The 19,747-nt window shown below is 48.3% G+C and overlaps 1 protein-coding gene across 2 annotated transcripts; it reads right to left on the bottom strand.

Moving 5' to 3' along the window:
- Window positions 1–654: 654 nt before the first annotated feature.
- On the bottom strand, window positions 655–7,691 carry PIK3IP1 (phosphoinositide-3-kinase interacting protein 1). 2 transcript variants are annotated; one of them, XM_067307135.1, is made up of 7 exons: window positions 7,571–7,691; window positions 7,335–7,451; window positions 7,135–7,251; window positions 4,588–4,773; window positions 4,376–4,454; window positions 2,131–2,294; window positions 655–1,973 (listed from the first exon to the last, which is right to left on the bottom strand). In XM_067307135.1, the coding sequence occupies exons 1-7, from the start codon at window positions 7,689–7,691 to the stop codon at window positions 1,900–1,902; spliced, it is 858 nt and encodes a 285-aa protein (XP_067163236.1). In that variant the 3' UTR covers window positions 655–1,899. The 2 variants fall into 2 exon arrangements, with proteins under 2 accessions (XP_067163236.1, XP_067163237.1); XM_067307136.1 differs by having other exon boundaries at window positions 655–1,977.
- Window positions 7,692–19,747: the final 12,056 nt, after the last annotated feature.

The raw sequence follows: 19,747 nt of genomic DNA on the forward strand, positions 1-19,747 counted from the left end.
AAAGCTTTGTAGCACTGATGCAGTGCAAATGTGCTACAGCACTATTTAGCTGGAGTGGTGGAAAGGGAAGAAGCTGTTAAGCTTGCTTTTCTTAAGAGAAGACGAAGCCTCTCTCCAGCGGCCCAGCCGCTTACCCGTTCTGAAGCAGGGATAACAATACAGCCCATTTTTTAGTAACCGCGCTCTCCAAATATGTAGTTAGGGTGCATTTGTTGATGCGAGGACCAAAGGAAAAAGCTAGCTATGTCAGTGCGTCCTGTAACCTGCTGTGCTCTGTGTCCATCCAGCCCCCGAGGACCAGAGCTGCCGCCGAGAGGCTCCAAAGCAGAACTGACCTGCATCAGCGCAGGAAGGGGCCGTAACTGAGCGCGTCTCCCCGCGGGCTGCCTGCTTAGTCAGCCGGCTCGCTGGCTTGCACGCCCACAGCTGCTCTTCAGGAACAGCGTCCCAGCCCTAAGCCAGCTGCTGGCAGCAGGGGCGTGAGCTCCCTGCCCCCTTGCCAGTGCCGGTGAGCGGAGGTACTGCTTGTAGGAATTTACCTCTGCGCCTGGCAAGCTGAAGTAGCGTCCTCCCCTCTCCTCACTTTGAAGTCAGCAACAAGCAAAAGGGTGGTACTCCGGCAGGCAGGAACATACAGATGAGCCACAGCCCATGCAGGTGTCCACACAGCATTTTTCTTTTAAGCTTTAATACAAGGTAGCATAATCTGCACCTTCTCATTATGAGGTATTTAAAACATTTTACAAAGAAATGGTATTCAAAGGCATTTAAAAATAAAACGTTTCCCTTTTCTGAATCAAACACTGACACTAAAACCCCTGCTGCCAAGTGCTGTTCCCTGTTAGTCCCTCAGCCATACAGCAGAGGGCTAGAAAACTTACTTGAATGGCTTGAATCCCCTGAAATGGGGATGGATGTTTCCCTGAACTGGCTTTGCCTCGGTGCTGTTTGGGAGACACTGCAGCAGCCATCCCATCCAAGCGCCCTGAAACACTCGCTGATAAAAGTTGCTACGAAACCACTCTAAGGGGGCCAGGCTCTGTAAGCGAGTCCTGCTGCGCAAGCAGAGTGTGTGTGAAGGAGGCTGGGCCAGAAGCCCTGCCATAACTTTGGGATCTTGCAAAAGCAGCTGCCCTGCCCGAGGAGCAGGAGCTGCTGTGTCCGGGTCACCCCCACAGCTGGCCTGGCCACTCGGGGCAGAGCTGGCCCTGTAGGAAGTCAAGGGAATTTGGAAGCTGACGCTAGCTACCCTCAGTGCTCAACTTGCCGTAGGTAACTGAAGGGCAGGTTATTTTTCTTCACAAATATCTACTGCTGGCCTTCTGGTTTCCTGATCTGTGTAAGTAAGTGAGCAGGAGGCAGAGACTGCCTGGACACCTACAACTCTGGCTGTGCATGTAGCACCACAGGGGAATGGAGATGTGGCCTCAGCCTTGGAAGACCTGGATTTGTCAGCAGCTTGAGAAGAGCTTTTCCAAATTGACACTGGGCTAAACATACTGCTCCTGGCCAGAGCCATCCCTCAAATACACTCTTCCCTCAAAAAAGAAAAAACACTGATTCAGTAGCAGGATGCTGGACAGTGTCTCCAGCTCTCAGCCACTAAAGCGAAAAGGCAGGAATTATAATCAGAGTGTAATTATCTAGCTATGTCTGACGTGAAGCTCCCCTCAGTCCCTGCAGTACTGCTCCCTCCTGGGGTTCCAGGCTGAAACGCAAGTAACAGTGCACACCATTCAACAGGAAAGGAACAGAAAAAGAGGAAGCCAAGACCATGCTCTGGACTATGGGATCTGTGGCCAGGTGTGAGCCTGGCCCATCATCCCCCTTACCCCCTTGGCACTCCGTGGAGGTAGGCGGGAGGAAGCAGCAGGGTCCACCACACCAGTCCCCAGCTGGTCATGCACTGAGTGGTTCCCCCAGACAGATCGTGATGAATAGCCCATTGCTCTGTCCCTCTGCATCACCTCCATCTGGCTTTCATCCAAAAGAAAACAAAATAGAAATGAACACACGCACTGCCCCCTGCACTCACAGTGGGAAGCTGGGGGCTTTGCTCAGCCTGAACCTCTCCTGCCCCAGCTGCTCAGGCACCAGGGGTACCCGCCTGCCCCATGAGCGGACCACTACCGTCGTGTGTGTCCTCCACAGGCGTCTCATTGGTGTGCACCACGATTGTGTTCTCATCTACAAGCTCACAGGCAGGGTTGGTAAACGCCGAGAGTGGCAGTGTGATGCGCTGCATTTCACGCTCATAAACTTTCTGCTCATGCTTCTCCTTCAGGTCTTTCCCCCTAGATAATTTAAAAAAAATGTGCAAAAGGTGAGTGCCACTGCTCGGCTGCGGAGTCCCAGCAGAGCGATGCAGTCGAAAGAAAGGGGTTCAGCTCTTAAACAAACAGACCTTCCAGCCACACACACAGGGCCCAGAAACATTCCCTGCTTCTCACTGCTGTAAGCAGAGCACCTATGTGTGTACCTCTACATGAAGCAGCCAAGTAGTGTCTGTTCCTCCCTCATAAACTGGCTTATTCACTGACGGAGCTACAGCTAAATCATGACTGTAAAGCCAGGCTTCTCCTTCAAGCCATAGCACTGACAATTGCTTCCTAATACTTTATAGTTTCACGGCACCGGCTAGTGCAGGCCCAGGGGAGCAGTGAGACAGCACAGAGCCCACTGCTGTGCAGAAGAGCTTCCGTAGCCTGCTTCATCTGACAGAAACAAATACATCTGTGGTGATAGATTCTGCCTTTTGTGGCAGCAAACAGATTTACGTAGCAAATGAAGCTGTTATTGAAAGTATTAAGCCCTACTTTAGAGCTGGTCCTGCTTGCTGTGGCTGCAGCTAACAGCTTTATACCATAACCAGCTCCTCAAACCTACCCTGCTCTTCAGCCTCCTGCTAAGGGAGGTGACACCTCTGTAATTTGTACAGCTGAAGAACTGCCTCGCTTTAAAAATGGATGGCATTAATAGCATGTTGTCTCCAGAAATGTTGTGCACACTGAAAGCCACAGCGCTACTAAACCATTAAAGGTTTCTCACCATACCCACCCACACCTGCCAGCTTGGACATGCGGCGTTGAGAGCAAGGCACTGGGGAAGGAGGGAGAGAGAAGGCAATCCCGCACTGCAGGCCTGCTGCTGGCTCCGGGGCTGGAGCACGGAGTGAAGCTGCGTTTGGACAAAGCTCAGCCTCAGTCTGTTGCTCCTTCCTGCCGATGACAGGAGTGAAGTGAGACAGGCACCACCCACTCCTCGCGGGGCTCGTGATCACAAGCAGGCAGAGCTGCTGGGGGTTTCCAGTCAGCACACAAGCAGTTTGGCTGCCTTTCAAAGCTGCCTACAAGTGTGCAGCAGCGGCGGCTGCTCCTGCCAGCACACCAGACAGCGTTCTCTGAAGTGACACCTCGAATCAGATTCCTCGACAAGCAGCGCTCTGTGTTTTGCCCCTTATGTAACACTCCTCCCTCTGTTTTTTCTGTCCGCGTTTATTATAAACACTTACATAAGGACATGTCCCAGCTTGGGAAAGGGCTCCTTCTGCTTGGCTGTGTCAGACTGCTGTCAAACAGCCAAAATACAAAGCAAACCCTCCCGGAAGAGGGAGCCTGGGCCTTCGCTTGCAACCACGTTCACTGCTATTTGTTAATCCTGCTCTGACTCTTACAACTAAGCTGCTTGCTATTACCACTAACACTTTTGATGTTCAAATGCTGCTGAGCTACAGAAAGGTTTATGCCCAACGCAGTGAAGTGGCTGCACAAGCCATAACTTAAGGGTGAATCAAAACTGACCTCAAAGCAGACAGAAACTTTGGCAAAATATAATTTGTTTGCCAAGAAAAGTGCTTTATGGGACACAATGCACGTTCAGAAAAGATTTTGCCATCTATTTTTCTCCCAAGGCTAGCTAGACTAGTGGAACCAGAAGACCACAGGGGAAGCTGACCTGCTGGGGGAATTATTTCTTTTCTGATCACAAAAGAAAGTTCTTGTGAGGGCACCTCACCCATTTGCTCCCTCCAGCTTATACCTAAAATTCAGCTCCCCTGGAAGCATCTGAGAAAGCCCCAGTGAGGGACAAAAACAAACAAACAAACAAAAAACATAGAAGAGCAGTTTGAAACTTTAAATGGGACAGAATCCCATACTGATGGGTCAAAAGGGGAAGAATGGGATTAATTCTTAAATAGTTACTTTCTCAGTGTGACAAGACAAGCTCTTGCAGCATCAGTAATGTATGAGAACTTATGCTTCCATTTGCCTTTTCTCATTAGGATCTGGCTGGGTCTGCAGGAGCTCAGACTCCTGATCTGTATAATTGTTTCATGCCTACACCAGCTTTTGGACAAAGGAGAGAAGCCACTGACCTCTTGTAGATGTATCCCACGACAATACCGGCTCCAATGGCAATGATTATCACCATCATGATCAGCCCCAGCACATACCCTGTGAGGAAAGGAAGAAAAGAGGCAAAATTAGAGGCTGTAAATCCAGCTACCGCATTGCTTTCAGAGCCTCAAAAGAAATCCATCTGCCAGAATTACAGGAACGGATCCAGTGTATGATTCTGGGTTTGTACCTAGTGTCCCTAAGTCCTTCTTTTCTTTGGAGTTCATCTGCACTCTCTGACTGATCCCAATGACGGGCTGCACAGCGGCTGCCTCGCTCCGGGAGGGTGAGTTATCAGCCGGTTCAAACACCTGCTCGACCTCCTGAGAAACATCAACTTCCGTTGCAGGGACTGGCGCTGCGGTAGAAGTAGCATCTGTTGGGCGGAAAACAGAGACATACTAAATACCAAGCAGAGGTGAGTACTTCAAAGCAGCACGTGCCTAGTGAGTAGGACAGACCCCGTCTGTTATCACTGAACTGCTTTATTGTACACTGACAAACACTTGTTCCCTCTTACACTGTTGCCAGAAATCCTAAATCCTACCAAGACAGGAAAGAAACACGCTCCTCCCCCACTTTGCTCTGACCCGAATCTGTTTAACAGGGAGTGCAAGGCACTGCCACAGACAAGGCAGGAGTCAGACAGCAGAATGAAACCCAGGTTCAGGGCATTAGTCCAGGGGATGCACAATGACTTCATTTAGCGCACAGATCAATATACAGGCTGCAACTTCAATCATGCTGAACAGACACGAACAAGATGATCAGAATCTCCATCCCAAACCTCCCAGGAGCCCATTTATCTCTCTTCTGCCTCAATCCTCCTGACACAGAAAGGTTTGATGGAAGGAGACTCCAGCTGGTGTGAAAACAACCCAGGGACATTCTTCTTTCCCAGTCTTCCCTTGCAGCCATGTAGCAAACTCCTTTAGCACAACAGACAGGTTAAGTCACAGCAACACTTCGGGCAGCACAGTCACTGACTAGTGCAACTACACAAACTCCCTCCTCAGCCAGAGCTCCAAGAAAGGTACGTAAGGATGGATGACTCATGGCACAGACTCTTTCCCAGCCCTGTGGACTTTTATCAACAGCCTTGAGACCCGTTTTCAAGACAGCTCCCTCTTTCATGCCACAGGTTAAATGGGAGCTGTAGGACAGCAAAGCTATGCCAGGGGAACATATGTACTGCCTGTGCGGGCCAGCCCTAAATGAAAAAAAAAAACCCCATGCCTTTTGGATATGCCATTCACAGTATGCATCTGCACCTGAAAACTCCCTCGGCCTCTCAGTAGGCCCTGGATCTCCCCCCACAGCTCGCAATACCTCTGCATGGGTTGGTATCTGCAGCCATTTTGAGTCCTCCGTGGAATGTGAAATGGAAGTGCAGAAGGGGAGTGAGAGACAGGAAATCGGGGCTCCTGCACTGCACAGTTACTCTGCGTCAGGTCAGCCAGAGAAGCTCAACTAAGGGGAGCAGCAGGAGATGGCTGCAGGAGAAAGCTGCCCACTCCGAGACACAAAAATGGCCAGATTCCTTGAACATGCAAATGGTGAATTGGCTGAAAGGTCAGTCAGCTCCCCCGATCCCAAAGCTGCAGGATTGAGTGTCTGGAGTAAAGATCTTGGCAGCAACATTTGTTTTGCTTTATCTTTAGGAAAAGCAGGCAAAAGACGAGGAGTGAAGGAAAGTGGAGGGTGTTTGTGTGGGGGGAAGTGTTTACATGCAGGGATAGCAATCCCGAGGGACATGGAGCACATATACCTTAAGGGGGCTCAAAGAGAAGCAAATAGCTCAGAAAAGTAGCAGTTACTTTGAACTTGGTCAATACAAACATCTCCTCTCCCTAAAACAGGCTTCAGCTAGAGTTCTTCTCTCGGCAGGTTATTTCCCACCCTGACACACTCCTCTACCCAGGAGGAATCCAGACTTTGGGGTTTCCTTCCTTTACTGTCCTCCCCTCAATTCTCTTTTTTTTCCAAGTTCTCCCACCCCTGCCTGCAGCCTCCCCCTTCCCCCCCAGCTCAGCCCAGCACTCACTGTTTAGACAGCGGTAACCCCCCACCCTGATGCTCTACCAGCGTCTCTGCAGTTCCTAGATGTCCAGACCTCCGCCGCACACTGCACGGCCAGAGCTACGGCAGCAAGTGAGACAGCGCAGGGGGTCAAGGCTTCGCACAGCCCTTTCCTGGCGCTAAGGGAAGAGCTCCGGGGGGGGGGGGCACGGCACAGCTGGGAGGCAGATGTGCGCCCCCAGGGCTGTGCTTCGGCGAGGGGCGGAGGGGAGCCCTGGGGACACCTGGTCCCTGTTCCCGCGGATGGGAAGCGGGGCTGCCGCAGCCTGGGTTGTTTACGTGCAGGGAGGCATTGGTGTGTGTGTGGGGGGGTGCTGTATGCTGGGGGGTGTTGGTGTGCAAGGGGGTATATGGGGGGTGTTGGTGTGCACAGGGTGCTTGCAGGGGTGTTGTTCATGTGCAAGGGAGAGGGTACGTGGGGAGGGTTGTTGGAGTGTGGGGGGGTGTTTGGGGGTGTTGGTGAGCAGGGGTGTGCACAGAGGGGTTGGGGTGCAAGGGGTGTGCGCAGGGGGGTTATTGATGTGCAAGGGGGAGGGTGTGCGGGGGGATGTGGAGTGCCGGGGGTGTTGTTGGGGTGCAGGGGGTCCCCGCCGCCGTGACAAGCCCCGGGGGCAGCAGGCAGGACGGGGAGGACAGGCCGCCCCGGGCCGGCTCCTACCTGGGCACGGGGCGATGTCGCAGGGTCTCCGCTCGGGGCCCCCGTCGGCGCCTCGGACGTAGCACCAGGGCGCGGCGGCGCCGTCCGGGTTCCTGCAGCTGCTGTGGTCCTCGGCGGCTGCGGGAGGCACCGGGCCGTGAGCGCGGGCCCTGCCCGGCCCCGGCCCCGGCCCCGCGTCCCGGCCCCGGGCCCGCACCCACCTGCCGGCAGCGCGGCGCCGCCGCCGCTCCGCACCGCCCGCCAGCTGAGGCACGGGGCGCCGCCGGAGGCCACTCGCCGGCTGCCGCGGTAGGACGCGCCGTCGCCGCGGAGGCACTCTGCGGAGAGACGAGGGGGCCGTGGGGGGGGGCACGGGCACGGGCACGGGCAGCCCCGCCGCCGCCGCCCCCGCCCGCGCCGCGGCGCCGCTAACAAAGGCGGCGGCGCCGCCACTCACCCTCGGCGCCGCGGGCGGCGGCCGGCAGCAGCGCGGCCAGCAGCAGCGGCAGCAGCAGCAGCGGCGGCGGCGGCAGCAGCGCGCCCAGCGCCGCCGCCCGCCGCGGGCCCCCGCGCAGCATCCTCGGCGCGCAGCGCTCGGAGCCGCCGCCGCCGCCGGCTCCGCTCGGCGACGCCCCGGTAAACAACCGCCGCGCCGTCCCGCCGCCCCGCCGCCCGCCGGGTCCTAACGCCGCCGCCGCCCGCCCCCGGGCGCCTCCCGGCCCGAGCCCCGGCAGCGCAGCGCTCGGCAGGGCCGCGCCGCCCGCCCGCCCGGCCCCCCGGGGCTGCGGGGAGCGAAGGCGACTGCTCCCTGCCCCCTGCGCCCTGCCCCCTGCGCCCGGCGCCGCCGCCGCCGCCCCCGGGAAAGCGGGGGGTGCGGCGCCTCCCCGGGCTCTCGGCCCTGCCCTTCCCCGCAGAGCTGCCCCCAGCGGGGAAGCCCTGCTCCCTGCTCGCCCGTGCGGGCCCGGGAGCGGCGGCGCACGCCAGCGGGGCGGCCGGGCACGTCCACATTAGAGATTTACCTTCCTCTCGCCTCTCCTAATCGATTGGTTTGCTTTGACTCCACATGCACTAAAAGAGCTGCGTCTGCTTATAGAAAAACAAAGTAAAAAGCCTGAAGAAAGCTTTACAGTAATTACAGTGCAGGCATTCGGCCACAGCAATAAAGCCTTCTTGCAGACCTTTCCAACAAGTTACAACATAGGCTTGTTTCCGAACAGGCAGAGGTATTCCGATACTGCGACGCCAGTGACTGTACGCGAGCATCTAGAGTCATCAGCGATGTTTCTGGTTCACACGAGTGCAAAGCGAGCAGCTGAATGCTCAAAGCTCTCGGAGGTGGCCTGGGGCAACTGCTGGGTCTGCGGCCAAGGCACAGGCCTGCGGCACAAGGTGCTGCTCTGGCTTTCCCCCAGAGTCCCTCTGACCTTGGCCGATTTGTCTACTTCGCTTCTCTGCTCTTTCACTTTCTACCTATTAAATGAGGGATAATCAAACCTTCCCCCCTTAAAGGGGGACAGGGAAGTTTCCTTCTTTTAAAGTACCCTGAAATCATGTGGAAAACAGTGAACACACAAAAAGTACTTCTATGCCAGGAAGCTGCGTGTTGTATTCAGTGTTTGATGAATCACTTCTCGGGGCAGTGCTGGCTGGAGCAGCAGTCCTTCCCTTCCCTTCCCTTCCCTTCCCTTCCCTTCCCTTCCCTTCCCTTCCCTTCCGCTCCCAGATGTTTCCCTCCTGGCAGCGCTCCCTGTCATGCTGGCACAGGTATTGGGGTGACAAGCGGGCTCACTGTGCTGATCCAGCCCAGCCGGTGCCCTTTTCTGACAGTCACCCGCACTTTAACCCTTTTCAGCCAGGTCATCTGCTGGATCCAGTCCCCAATGCAGCCACAAAAACACACATGCACCAGCATGACAGAGGGGTAACGGGGGAGCAGGTTAATTAGGCAGCGCTACAACTGAACAGGAAACCATAAGCCTTAGCACTTTTGTGATTCACATTTCAACATTATGATTTAACACCACAATAAACTTAGTTTACCAACGTCAGATTAAAAATACTGCAGCCAGACTTGCTAAGTTGGGAGAAAGCACCCGTGTGTCAATCCTGGCCAACCTCACCAGCTAAAATGTCTGCTTTATGCTCTTTCGTTCCTTGTGCGCACAGACTCTCGGCCACTCTGCTCCTTCAGCTCTCCAGTTACTCTCTACAAACGCAGCGCTCACTGCAGTAAGCAAGAATTTTTAATGACTACCAGCTCAGGCCTGCTGCATGTGATACCTCTTCATAAGAGATCTTAAGGGCCAAATTCCATTCAGCTGGAAATCGCAGGACCACACGTGCATCCAAAGGCATAGTCTGTCCAAAACCATTTGCAGAGGGCTGCCAACCTGTTAATTGCTTATAGTTCTTATAGTTCAATTAATTTCTTATAGTTCACTTCATGAGACTAACTAAAGCTTCGCTGCCGTTCTGCACAGAAAGCACCTCCTCCTGTACATACTGATCCCAGAACTGCAGGCCGGGCAGTAATCTCTGTGGAAACAAATCCCAGACTTTCCCAGCTCTCCTGTTATGTAACAGGATAAATTTGCACTTCTCGTTTCACCCAGCCAAATTCCAGCAAACAGTTGGAGTTTCTAGTCCATGGAAGGACAACGGGGAATCTGGGAGAAATGCAAAAACCTTCATATTAATGGCAAAGATCAAAGTCTTTTCCACGACTGACTTCTAAGCATAATTTTGTCTTTCATCTCTAGTTTTCTCCAGGATGAGGGAAGATTTATGCCTGGCGGTTTCACAGAGTTCAGTTTAACAGGATGCCAGTGGCAGCTGTCAAAGGCAGACTTGATTGCTCTTCTTGCTTTTGGGGAACGGGTTTGCTCTTCTTGCTTCATTCTTAGAGATGAAACCCGACATTACTTCTTAAGACTTGATTTTAAAAGAACTACCTGAACTATAACCCAGCAATTAGCTCTGCATCTACACCCTCACATATTTCACGTATAAAGGTATGTATGTACATACACATACATGCACCACAAAGCATACACACGCTACCACCCACAAACACTTCACAGGAGAATTAATATGTTATTTTAGGAATGCGGGAGATGTTAACAAACCTCCCTAAACTCAGTGTGAACCAGTTTCAACTGTGCTGGTACCTTTCTGCCATTTTCCTTACACAGGTTCCAGAACGAACAATGTCTGTTTTCTCTCTCCTGCCTGTCTGCTGGGCTTTATTTTGTTCTACTTTTTCACCTGTGGAAAAATTCAAAGTGTATAGGAAGTTTTCTGAAAGAAGAAAAATACCAGGAAGCTGACATGTAGCACAGCACGCTGTGCAAGGGGAGGCAACCACAGATGTGCAGCTCTGCGAGGGACCCCGCAAAAAGCCATCAAACCCACCCCCTTCTCTGGCCACAGCCAAGTATGTTCAGATCTTCCCTGGGAAAAGTTTGTCCAGACTCCTAGAGAATGAACTAATATGCTTTATTACTTAATCGTATTAACTAGATACTGGCAGGAGTAAGCAAAAGCAATTTTCAAATCTAAGCATTCTTTCCTAGACAAATTAATATGGATTGCTTAAAATGGAGAAAGCTGACCATTGCCCTCCTTGAAACAGGTCATATGTCACATTCCCACCACTTCTCCCTTTATCCTTTCTAGGCAAAACAAAATATTTTTTTCAAATTTTCCCTCCAAACCAGTTTTTCCAACCTCTTTTAATTCCAGTTCACCCTTTCTCCAGTTTTCCTGCCTCCTTTGTAAGTTGTGATGCCTGAAACTGAGGATAGTACGCTCTGAGGCCTCATCCACCAAGAACAAAATAATAGCAATTTTGTTTAAAGCTTAAAATATTGTAAGCATCAAATGCTACTAAACACTATTAAGTACTTACTACTCCAGCTAAGCACTTTTTTTTTTTTTTTACTCCTTTGTTGCCTCTGGATCATAAAAATAGCCGTGGGTCTCACCTATAAAAAGCCTTCTGTAAGCAATGACGTAGGAGTCAGAACAAATACATTTTATTCTTAACCTAAAAACAACATTAGAAGAAAAAAAGAAAGGTTGGAACAAACAGATCAGCTGTGGAGTTTATGAAATGGTGAGCTGAGGTATAACCAAAGCTCGAGACAGAGACGGCCACTACAAAGGAGGCAGCGTGGAGCGACAGAGAAATCTCTGACTGCACTGTTGCATCCCCCCGCTGACATGTGCAAGGAGAGGCTTCCCCTCCCCCTTCCATCTGACAGCATGAGCTATTGCTAAGTAAATGCCAGCCACAGCCTCCAAGGACTAACAAGGAAGTCTGCAGAAGCAAAACAACCATATGTGATATTTGAACTGGTTCAGACTGGTTCAGAGTTTGCTCTGCTTACTCAAAGCGCCTGCTCCGGCGAGCTTTGTGCGCGCTGCAATAAAAGGCCGGAGGCCTCGGGAGGGCAGTCGGGCTCCTGCTGTTTCCCGCGGCGGCGGCGGCAGCAGCAGCGCAGCTACGCTGCTCCAGCACCGAGCCAGCAGCAGCAGATACTCCCAGCAGCCACCGACCTAGGAGATTCTGCACGCGGAGGCCTCTCCGAGAGCAGCACCTCTTTGTCCTTGCCGCGACGAGCTGCACGGCGCTGTACCACAACGCCCTCGGGTGCCCACAGACATCCGTGCTCCCGCGGGTTGGTGGTGGCTCTTGTGAGGGTCTCGGTTTGGATCACTGTTCTCAGCCCTTTCCCCCTCTTGAGCATTTCAGAATCATTATCTGGATCACAGACACGTTGTTTTTACCTGCTTTCCAGTGGGTGCGTCTCCTAGCAAGGTATAAAACTGTAGCGATACTCTTAGGAACAAGGCACAGCTGCCTGAAGAGGGAAAGACAGATACCCCGTCCCAGCTTTCAGTCTCGCTTGCACTGCTTCCTTCTGCAGATGCAGGCTGCTATTGACAAAAAACAGAGCACGCATTTAGGGGTGGAGGAAGGGACGTTATTTTGAAAGATACTGTGATCTAATCAGAGAACACATGGGTCTATGAGTCAAGAATTAGCAGCCTTAATCTAAATTCGTTTACTGATTTGCTGTCTGACCTTAGGCAAGTTTCTGCCTCAGTTTCCCATGTTAATACTACTTATGCCACAGAAGACAAACATCTGCTTTGAAAGCCTAAGATAAGCGATATTTACATTATGAAACAGTATTCAAGGAGAAGGAATCATGAAAAGGGATATGCATGGAAAGTCTAAGACGTTCCCAAGTCCTACATGTGTAGTACTGGCTCAGATGAAGAGCACAACTAAACATTAATGCAAGAAGAAAAATATGGGAATGTGTTGTTTTGTAATGTATAAAAGTAACTTTTAGCTTCTGGTTTCTTAATTGATTGCTGTACACAGCAGTAACTGGCAAGCTAAGCAGTCAGCTAAGCCAATGTTCTTACTGGTTAGCAAATGTTGATCTAAAAATAATAGTTTATCTGCAGATGAGAAATATGAAAAAGGCAGCATGAAAATCTATACCTGGAGATTTGAGTCAAAGGGAATGAAGATTTCTATTCTGGTAACAGACAAATGAACTTCTAGCAAATTGGACAGGATTATTCAAATGTCCTTCTACTAATATTTCACTCACCGTGAAAGCTGATTTCACAGTCAAACAGAACTGATGGCCTAAAACTCTGCTGTCTAAACATCAATAATCATGGAATATTATCAGAGTAAGAGTTAGCTTCCACTGCGGAAAGAATGAGGTTATAGAGTTGCACTTAAATATGCAAGGCTTCCAGATGCTGCGGAAAACAAACCGCCTCTAAAAAACACAACCACTGATTATAACCAAGCAACTCCTTTACCCCATGCCAACAGAAAGGCAATGGGGATATAAGCGTGTATCCCTGAAAAAAATCCGTAACACATGAGCTGATCCTTATTCATAGAGGCTACATTTTTCTACCTAGCTAGGCTTTTGGCGACTGAGCCATCTTTGTGATTCAACATGTGAGCAGAGACCAAACTGTTCAGCAGAGCTACTAGTCTTTACTCGTGAAAGTGTAGGATCCACAGACAACACATTTACAATGCAGAGCTCTCACCTCTGGATTTCCTTACCTGCCCAGAAAGTAGATAAAAACATTGGCACAGAGGGTACTGGGAAAGACTCTCTCTCCACAGGTGTTGCCTGAAGGCCGTGGGAGGGGTTGTGTTTATTTTGGGAAGCTGCCTTTTCTTTCCCTCGCAGAAAGGCAAACCTCTTTATTTTCTCTTTAAGTCGCCCCCATGCCAAAGGCAGGCAGAGAGAGCTCCTTCCACCGCTCTCATACATGGACTCCTCGTACATGGACTTTTTACGTCCTTTGCGAAAGGGAAGAGTCTGTTCCTTAAACGTATCTACAGAATAGAACAAACATCTATTGCTACTGTGGTGTTGAGTTCACCATTTATAGAGTTAGGATTCAAACTGGTAAAATCATAAGGAGGCAAAACGACCGGAAGGGAGCACAGGGTTGACGAATGTAGGGAAGTTTCACCTCACACTTTACTTATTTCTTTATAATGTAATTGCACTTAGACCACTGTGCATTTGACTAGTGACCTAGCACCTGAGGTAGGCAGGCCAGAAACATTGCAAATTATGTTTATGTATCCTATTTCATTTTTACTTCCACTGCCTTCCAGGTATTAAACAGGGACAATACTGATTTTCACACAGATATTTGTTACTCCATCCACTTATGCTAAAGGAATTTAAGAAATCTCATCACACAGCCTCAGAGAAAGGATTTTCTAGTCAAAATAAGGTCATTCTGGCACACACTGTTGCAACCTGCCCATGACACTGCAGATTTTCATGTAGTGCTGTGGAGACAGGCAAAGGCAGGAACTGTCTCTGAAAAGACGAATATTTGGAAATATGAGAAATACAGGCTGTGTCTCTGTGCACTCACGGTCTCTAATCTCTGTCTCCAGGAAATGAAGGCATGCAGCCTGCAGAGTTTAATTCTCTTTTGGTTTATTACTATTTAAAAATCAGGTTTTGTATCCCCTTCTACAGAGGCTTCACCTTCCAACAGAACATACAAAAAATACACACAATAGAAAAAAAAAGGTAGGTAGGTAAGTTGCTTTATACAAACAGGTCCCTAAGAACCCAAAAAGGCTAAACAGGCTCGGTTTCAATAGAAGCAGGCCTATAAATAGGCAAGAGACTTCACTGAAGTAGGGAAAGAGTTATCCATCCTCACCTAAGATCCTTTCTTGCTTGCACTGAAGATAACAGGAGGACTCCCATCAACTTCAGTAGAAGCAGGATTGGGATTCATCAGAGCCAATGGCAAGCTTTTCTCCTCCTTCCCTTCCAAGGCACTGTCTCTTCCACACGGCATGGAGCCAAGGAAAAATGCCAGTTTTCCTGGCTCATCCCACACTCATGTTTCAGTTGTTCACTCTACAGGACATCTGAGAACGGCCTTTTATTTTCTCTCTTACACTGTGTATTAGCATTAATTGCAGCAAACTTTCAGATCACAACAGTACTGAAGAGAGAAATTCTGAGCCCAAGAGCAAGGCTTGGTTGATATTTGAGAGCCAGCAGAGTCAGTGTGACAACTTTGCAGAGGGCATGTAAAAATTGCCTGGAGAAGGCACCAGTTTGTAGACACAGCAGTCAGAAATCTATTAGCAACAATGAGAGACTGATCTATTAAAAAAGCACTTACCCAAGCTCACTATGTGACTGCAGGAAACTCAAGAGCATATATGGCAGCCAGTGGCCTTATGAAGTGACCCCACCGTCCACATGGAACCCAGGAGCTGAGAGGGAGTCACTGGAACGTCAGTGAGACACCAAGCACCTCCTTCCTTCAGCACATCTCAGCTCAGAGCACTTCCAGGTCTGCAAAACCGCAGTGCAAGTAGAGAGGCCACCCAGGAAGAGCTTCATTCCCATAAACCCTGAGAGCAGATCAATAAGGGCAGGCAGTCTTTAAATTAATTTAAATACTTCACCTTTTAGGAGAAATGTGGCCAAATGTTTAACTTTGTATCATGCCTAAAGTCAAGGGGGCACACGTCTGTAGTAGAGTTCAGCAGCACAATTGCGCAGCACACTTCAGGATGCCATTCAAATCTTGAAACAGTCCTACCCAAGGGTTATCATCATCTCATTTTACAGACAGGAACAAAAGACAGGGAGAGACTAGAGATGACACAAGGTGTTAATTCTTTACAAATAGGCAGTCGCTATCCCCTACCACAAGGCAAACAACTGTGGTTTTCCAATATAAGGCTTTAACAGTTCCAGCCATCCCCATAGCCCCTTGCAGCCAGGGCTCCAGCTCACCACTTTGCACTTACGTCCCATAACTACTTTTTAAAGGCTTCTTTTTAAGCCAGATAGTTCTCTGGTCCGGTTCATAGCTAGCACAGTTGTTTGTGGAGCTGCGTACACCTGAGCAGGTACACACACTAGCAAAGCAATCTGTGCAGAGAGAGATGACGACAGGGGAGCAGGCAGGAATACATTAAGCCTGCTGTTGCTGCTGACTCTAAACGTAAAGCGTGGCCTCGGGCGTACAGTGCAGGAGCTCAGTGCTCCACAACACGCTGCCTTCTTAAAGCAACACGGAGAAGCAGGTTGGGCTGAAAGCCAAATCTCTACCCAAAGGCTCATTCACAACAGCAGAAGGATGTTGTTTTGAAAAGGATGTTCCGGAAAGAAGGTGGGACTCTCAGGAGGCATGGGATTCTTCCCAAATCTGTTTTTCCTTTTAAGTCTTACTATTTTTTTCCCCTCTTTGCTGATTCGTTCTTTCTCTTGGGGTGGAACTGAGAGCTAAGCTCAGAGACTCAATGTGAGTTTATATTCTATTCAATTAAAACTCAGGTATTGTGCCCAGGCAAAAGGTGAATGGTGCAAAGCTGGCTTAATTTATCTTAAAATATTCATAATGCTGTTAAGGTATATTCATAATGCTGAAAAAGCCAACACATTCCACAGTTTTGTTTGGCACTTGCTCTCAGAGTTTCTGTCATCCTGAACAATTGAAAATATTTTACTATATTTGTGAGCGATAAAGAAAAGCCTTTCCTGTTCCCATTATATAAAATTTTGGTAGCTGGTTTTTACTTTGTCCATTTATCTCTCATGAAGCCCAGGGCTCTCGCTCTCTATTCATTCTTCCAACACTGAAGTCTGGAGTTCCTTTGAAATTTACTTTGGCATCTACTTCCTCAAGCAAGCACCTTAAAAAAAATTAAAGCTGAAAGTGGTACCCCACTCCAGACTCAACACATATAAGTTCAGATATTAATTTCTAGGAACAAAGATTTAGTTAAAAAACAAGACACTAAAGTTACAACAGAGCCTACAAAATCTAGGTTAGCTTTCATACTATCAATTCAATTAGTTGAGTTAGATAGACATTCAGTTACACAGTTCTTCTATTCAAGTCATTCCTTACGGCTGATAGCAGTCGAGGGAGGAACAATAATTTTAGGGAATGCTTGGGAAATAACAATTATTTCCTAAGTCACTGGCACTCAAAACAGGTCTAAAACTGTGACTGGGCATTTGCAATTATTCCAAAGATTGGTATAAAGACCAACTCCACACCATCTTATAGTTCTAGGCTTTAAAAAACAAACAAAACAATCCCCCAAACACATAATATTTTGTCCTACTATGGTTAAGGCACTGGATTGAGAGAAGGAAAATCTGGGTTCAATTTCTGGTTCTGCAAACAATTTTGACACAGTCATAGGCAAATGACTTAAGACTGAGAGCTCACGCTCCATCACATTACTATGCATCAGATGAGCCACACCAGCAGTCTGTTTGCACATCTAGCACATGGCAAATACAAGGTAATGTCACTTAATTTTAACTCAATATGAAATCACATTATATTGCTTTACCTTGCATTTGTTGTGGACTAACAGCATGTAGAGATAAAATTACTTTAGGCAACAAGAGAAACCTGATGGTAAGTCTGAGCCCCTAAATTCAACACCACATTTAAGCATGCATGCAAGTGTTTTTAAGTTACTCCTGTGTTTCACTCATTAATCCATAAAATGATAGCAACTATTCCTTTCTTGTCCTATCTTTATGTTTAGATTATAAAGTGTTGAAGATAAGAACTTTCTTGTATGTTTTCATCACATCTCATACACAAGGGTCTGAGCCTCAGTTGAGGGGTTTAAGCACCTCTGTAATACAAAGAGATACTACTACTTTGATTATCAAAATCTGTATGAACTGAAGTTCACTTCTTGGCAGAGAAGTGCACTGACTCAAACACTGGATTGCAATCCCATCAAAGAACATAAGGAAAGAAGGGCTGACCCAGAAAGAGAGTCATCATCAATACACTGATATGCCACTTACAAACACAACAGAAACAAAGCTGAGTGAGGCTGCAGCTCAGGGCATGTTAAGTATTTCCCTTTGAACTCTGAACTTGAGGCCAAGTTTTCTGTTTGGAGCTGTCTTCTGTTCTGTGAGAAGCAGACACTTCCCAAAGTAGAGAACGTAAAGAATCTGTATGTAGATTAAATTCCTATCAAAAAATGAACAATGTGCCCCCAAAGAAGCCAAGAGCTCTTAAAACACACAACTGCTAAAGATCTGCTTTCCTACACTGTTGGCATTAGTCTGCACTGCTCACTGTGTTGGTGCAAATCTCTCCCATTTACACTGGATGATCCAGAACTGCCATTTCAGGATTGTTAAATTACTGTCTGTTTGTTTCCCTGTCCACTAGACTGAGAAGTAAGTAGCTTAAATTCCATTTGTTCATGCCCACTTAGAAAGCATTTTCTTTGACAATCAAAATGCATGGCTAGTGTTTCAGAAGGTTTCCTTTTTAGCTCAAGGCTTTTCATTTGTTTCATCAGGTCAGGTTCTGTAGCATTCAAAATTAATTCCCATATGCATGGCCAAAATTCATCCCGCTAGTAACACTGAAGTCAGTGGAGCTAAAACCAGGATGAAAGTATCCTTTTTTCTGGACTTGGCAGTTGGAGTTGAATTTTATGACTAATGCACTCTCTTCAAGTGCATATAGGAACACTGCAGACAGAAACTTCCTATATCTTTTTTACTTAAAGCTCCTTTCTCCTCCTGTCCTAGGTTCAATTATATAGCAATTCCCACGTAGGCAACACAAAACTCTTCTCAAGCCCTTTTCAGGATACAGCTTCAATTCAACAGACATTTTCCTGTTGGCTCACTGCTGGTGTCTTAAACATGAGCTATCAGTAAGCCAGTGTGGCTGCAGCTGCATTTGCTGATCCCGATGAATTGTTCTGCTGACTGGAAAGCCTGCGCTATCTTGACTTGCTCCTATCAGATGCAAGTCTTGGCAGCTTACAGGGTTGTCTGGTCATGGTCTAGATTAGTAAGGTATTTTAAAATGTTTGTTACCTTTCTGAAAAGTTCTGTTTCTACTTGTCCACCAAGCTTATCAGTGCAGCAACAGCAACTCCAGGAAGCTTTGGTTTGAAGTTTTGTTTTTTTCCCTTTTAAAAAGAGTCATACCTATTCCAGGGATTCTGGGGGAAGATGAATGGAGAAGAGCATGTCCTTCAGTCTCCTAAGCCAGATTAATAGCAAAATGTCAAGTCCACAGCAACATGCTCTCAATTTAGAAAGTGCTGGTGCTATAAAGAGAAAGCCATTGATTATTCATCCTTGGTTTAAAATACTCAAGAACAAGCACAAAAAAAAAGCATTATCACACGTATCGCCCAATGTCTTAATTAAGCTATGCACTAGTTGCGGGGTTTGGATTAGGAACAACTGGGCAATGCAGAGTGCCGCAATAGCAGCTTGTGGCAACGTCTGCCTTTAACAGAGACATACATCCTACAGAGGATATAGGTCCTGGCTTGCGGTGGTCTATCCTGATCCAGCACCATATTAATGATGGAGACAGCTATTGTTTTGTAGAATGTAAGTTTGGTGTGGGACTCAGGCTCTTCATTTGGGCCTTTCCAGCAATATTGAGTAGATATATAGCAGCTTACATTACCAAATCACTGCTTAAACTTTTGCTAGTTAACCCTCACAACAATGTGGTGATGCAGAGAAAATTCTTCATTTTGGAGATAGGGAATTAAGGAATAAATTCAGTGAGCTGTCCTATGTGACCTTGAGCATCAACAGCAGAACCATAATTATAACTCAGAGTATTCCTAACTCCTAACCCTGTGTTCAGTTATTATACAACATTTATACCTGGGTTTGGTACATAAAGACTTTGACAAGTTACATGGGAGAAAAGGGAGGGCCAAGAAAGGACACTCTGCACAAGCGGTATTTTCAGATGAAATGGAACCTCCAACAGCCTAGAGCCCAGCTTCTTTGTATTTTGTAATCAGTTCTTTTTTAGAGATCTGCTGCTTGCAGTTCCCATCTCTTACAGTAGAAACCCTTCTTCTTTGGAAAAGAAAGGAGTAAGACTGGCTTTTGCAAACCTGCCTGAAGGCAGATCAGGAAGCAGGACTGGAGCCCAAAAGTCCAGGTCACTGAGAGTACAGTACAGTTGAGAGAGGGACTAACCTCCTACTTACTGGTTCTCATTTGCACACCTTTTGGACAGGTGGCTAAATTGCTCAAAAACCAGACAAAACGAGGGGATA

Source organism: Apteryx mantelli, chromosome 17, assembly GCF_036417845.1.
Source record: "Apteryx mantelli isolate bAptMan1 chromosome 17, bAptMan1.hap1, whole genome shotgun sequence".
Taxonomy (NCBI): Eukaryota; Metazoa; Chordata; class Aves; order Apterygiformes; family Apterygidae; genus Apteryx; species Apteryx mantelli.

What these genes read in the sequence shown, in the direction of transcription:
- PIK3IP1 (XM_067307135.1), bottom strand. Translation starts at nt 7,691, where the DNA reads ATGCTGCGCGGGGGCCCGCGGCGGGCGGCGGCGCTGGGCGCGCTGCTG. An exon ending in CGCCGCCCGCGGCGCCGAGG is followed by an intron (nt 7,452 to 7,570) that starts GTGAGTGGCGGC and finishes GTCTCTCCGCAG; the next exon opens with AGTGCCTCCGCGGCGACGGC. An exon ending in GAAGGACTTAGGGACACTAG is followed by an intron (nt 4,455 to 4,587) that starts GTACAAACCCAG and finishes CTTTCCTCACAG; the next exon opens with GGTATGTGCTGGGGCTGATC.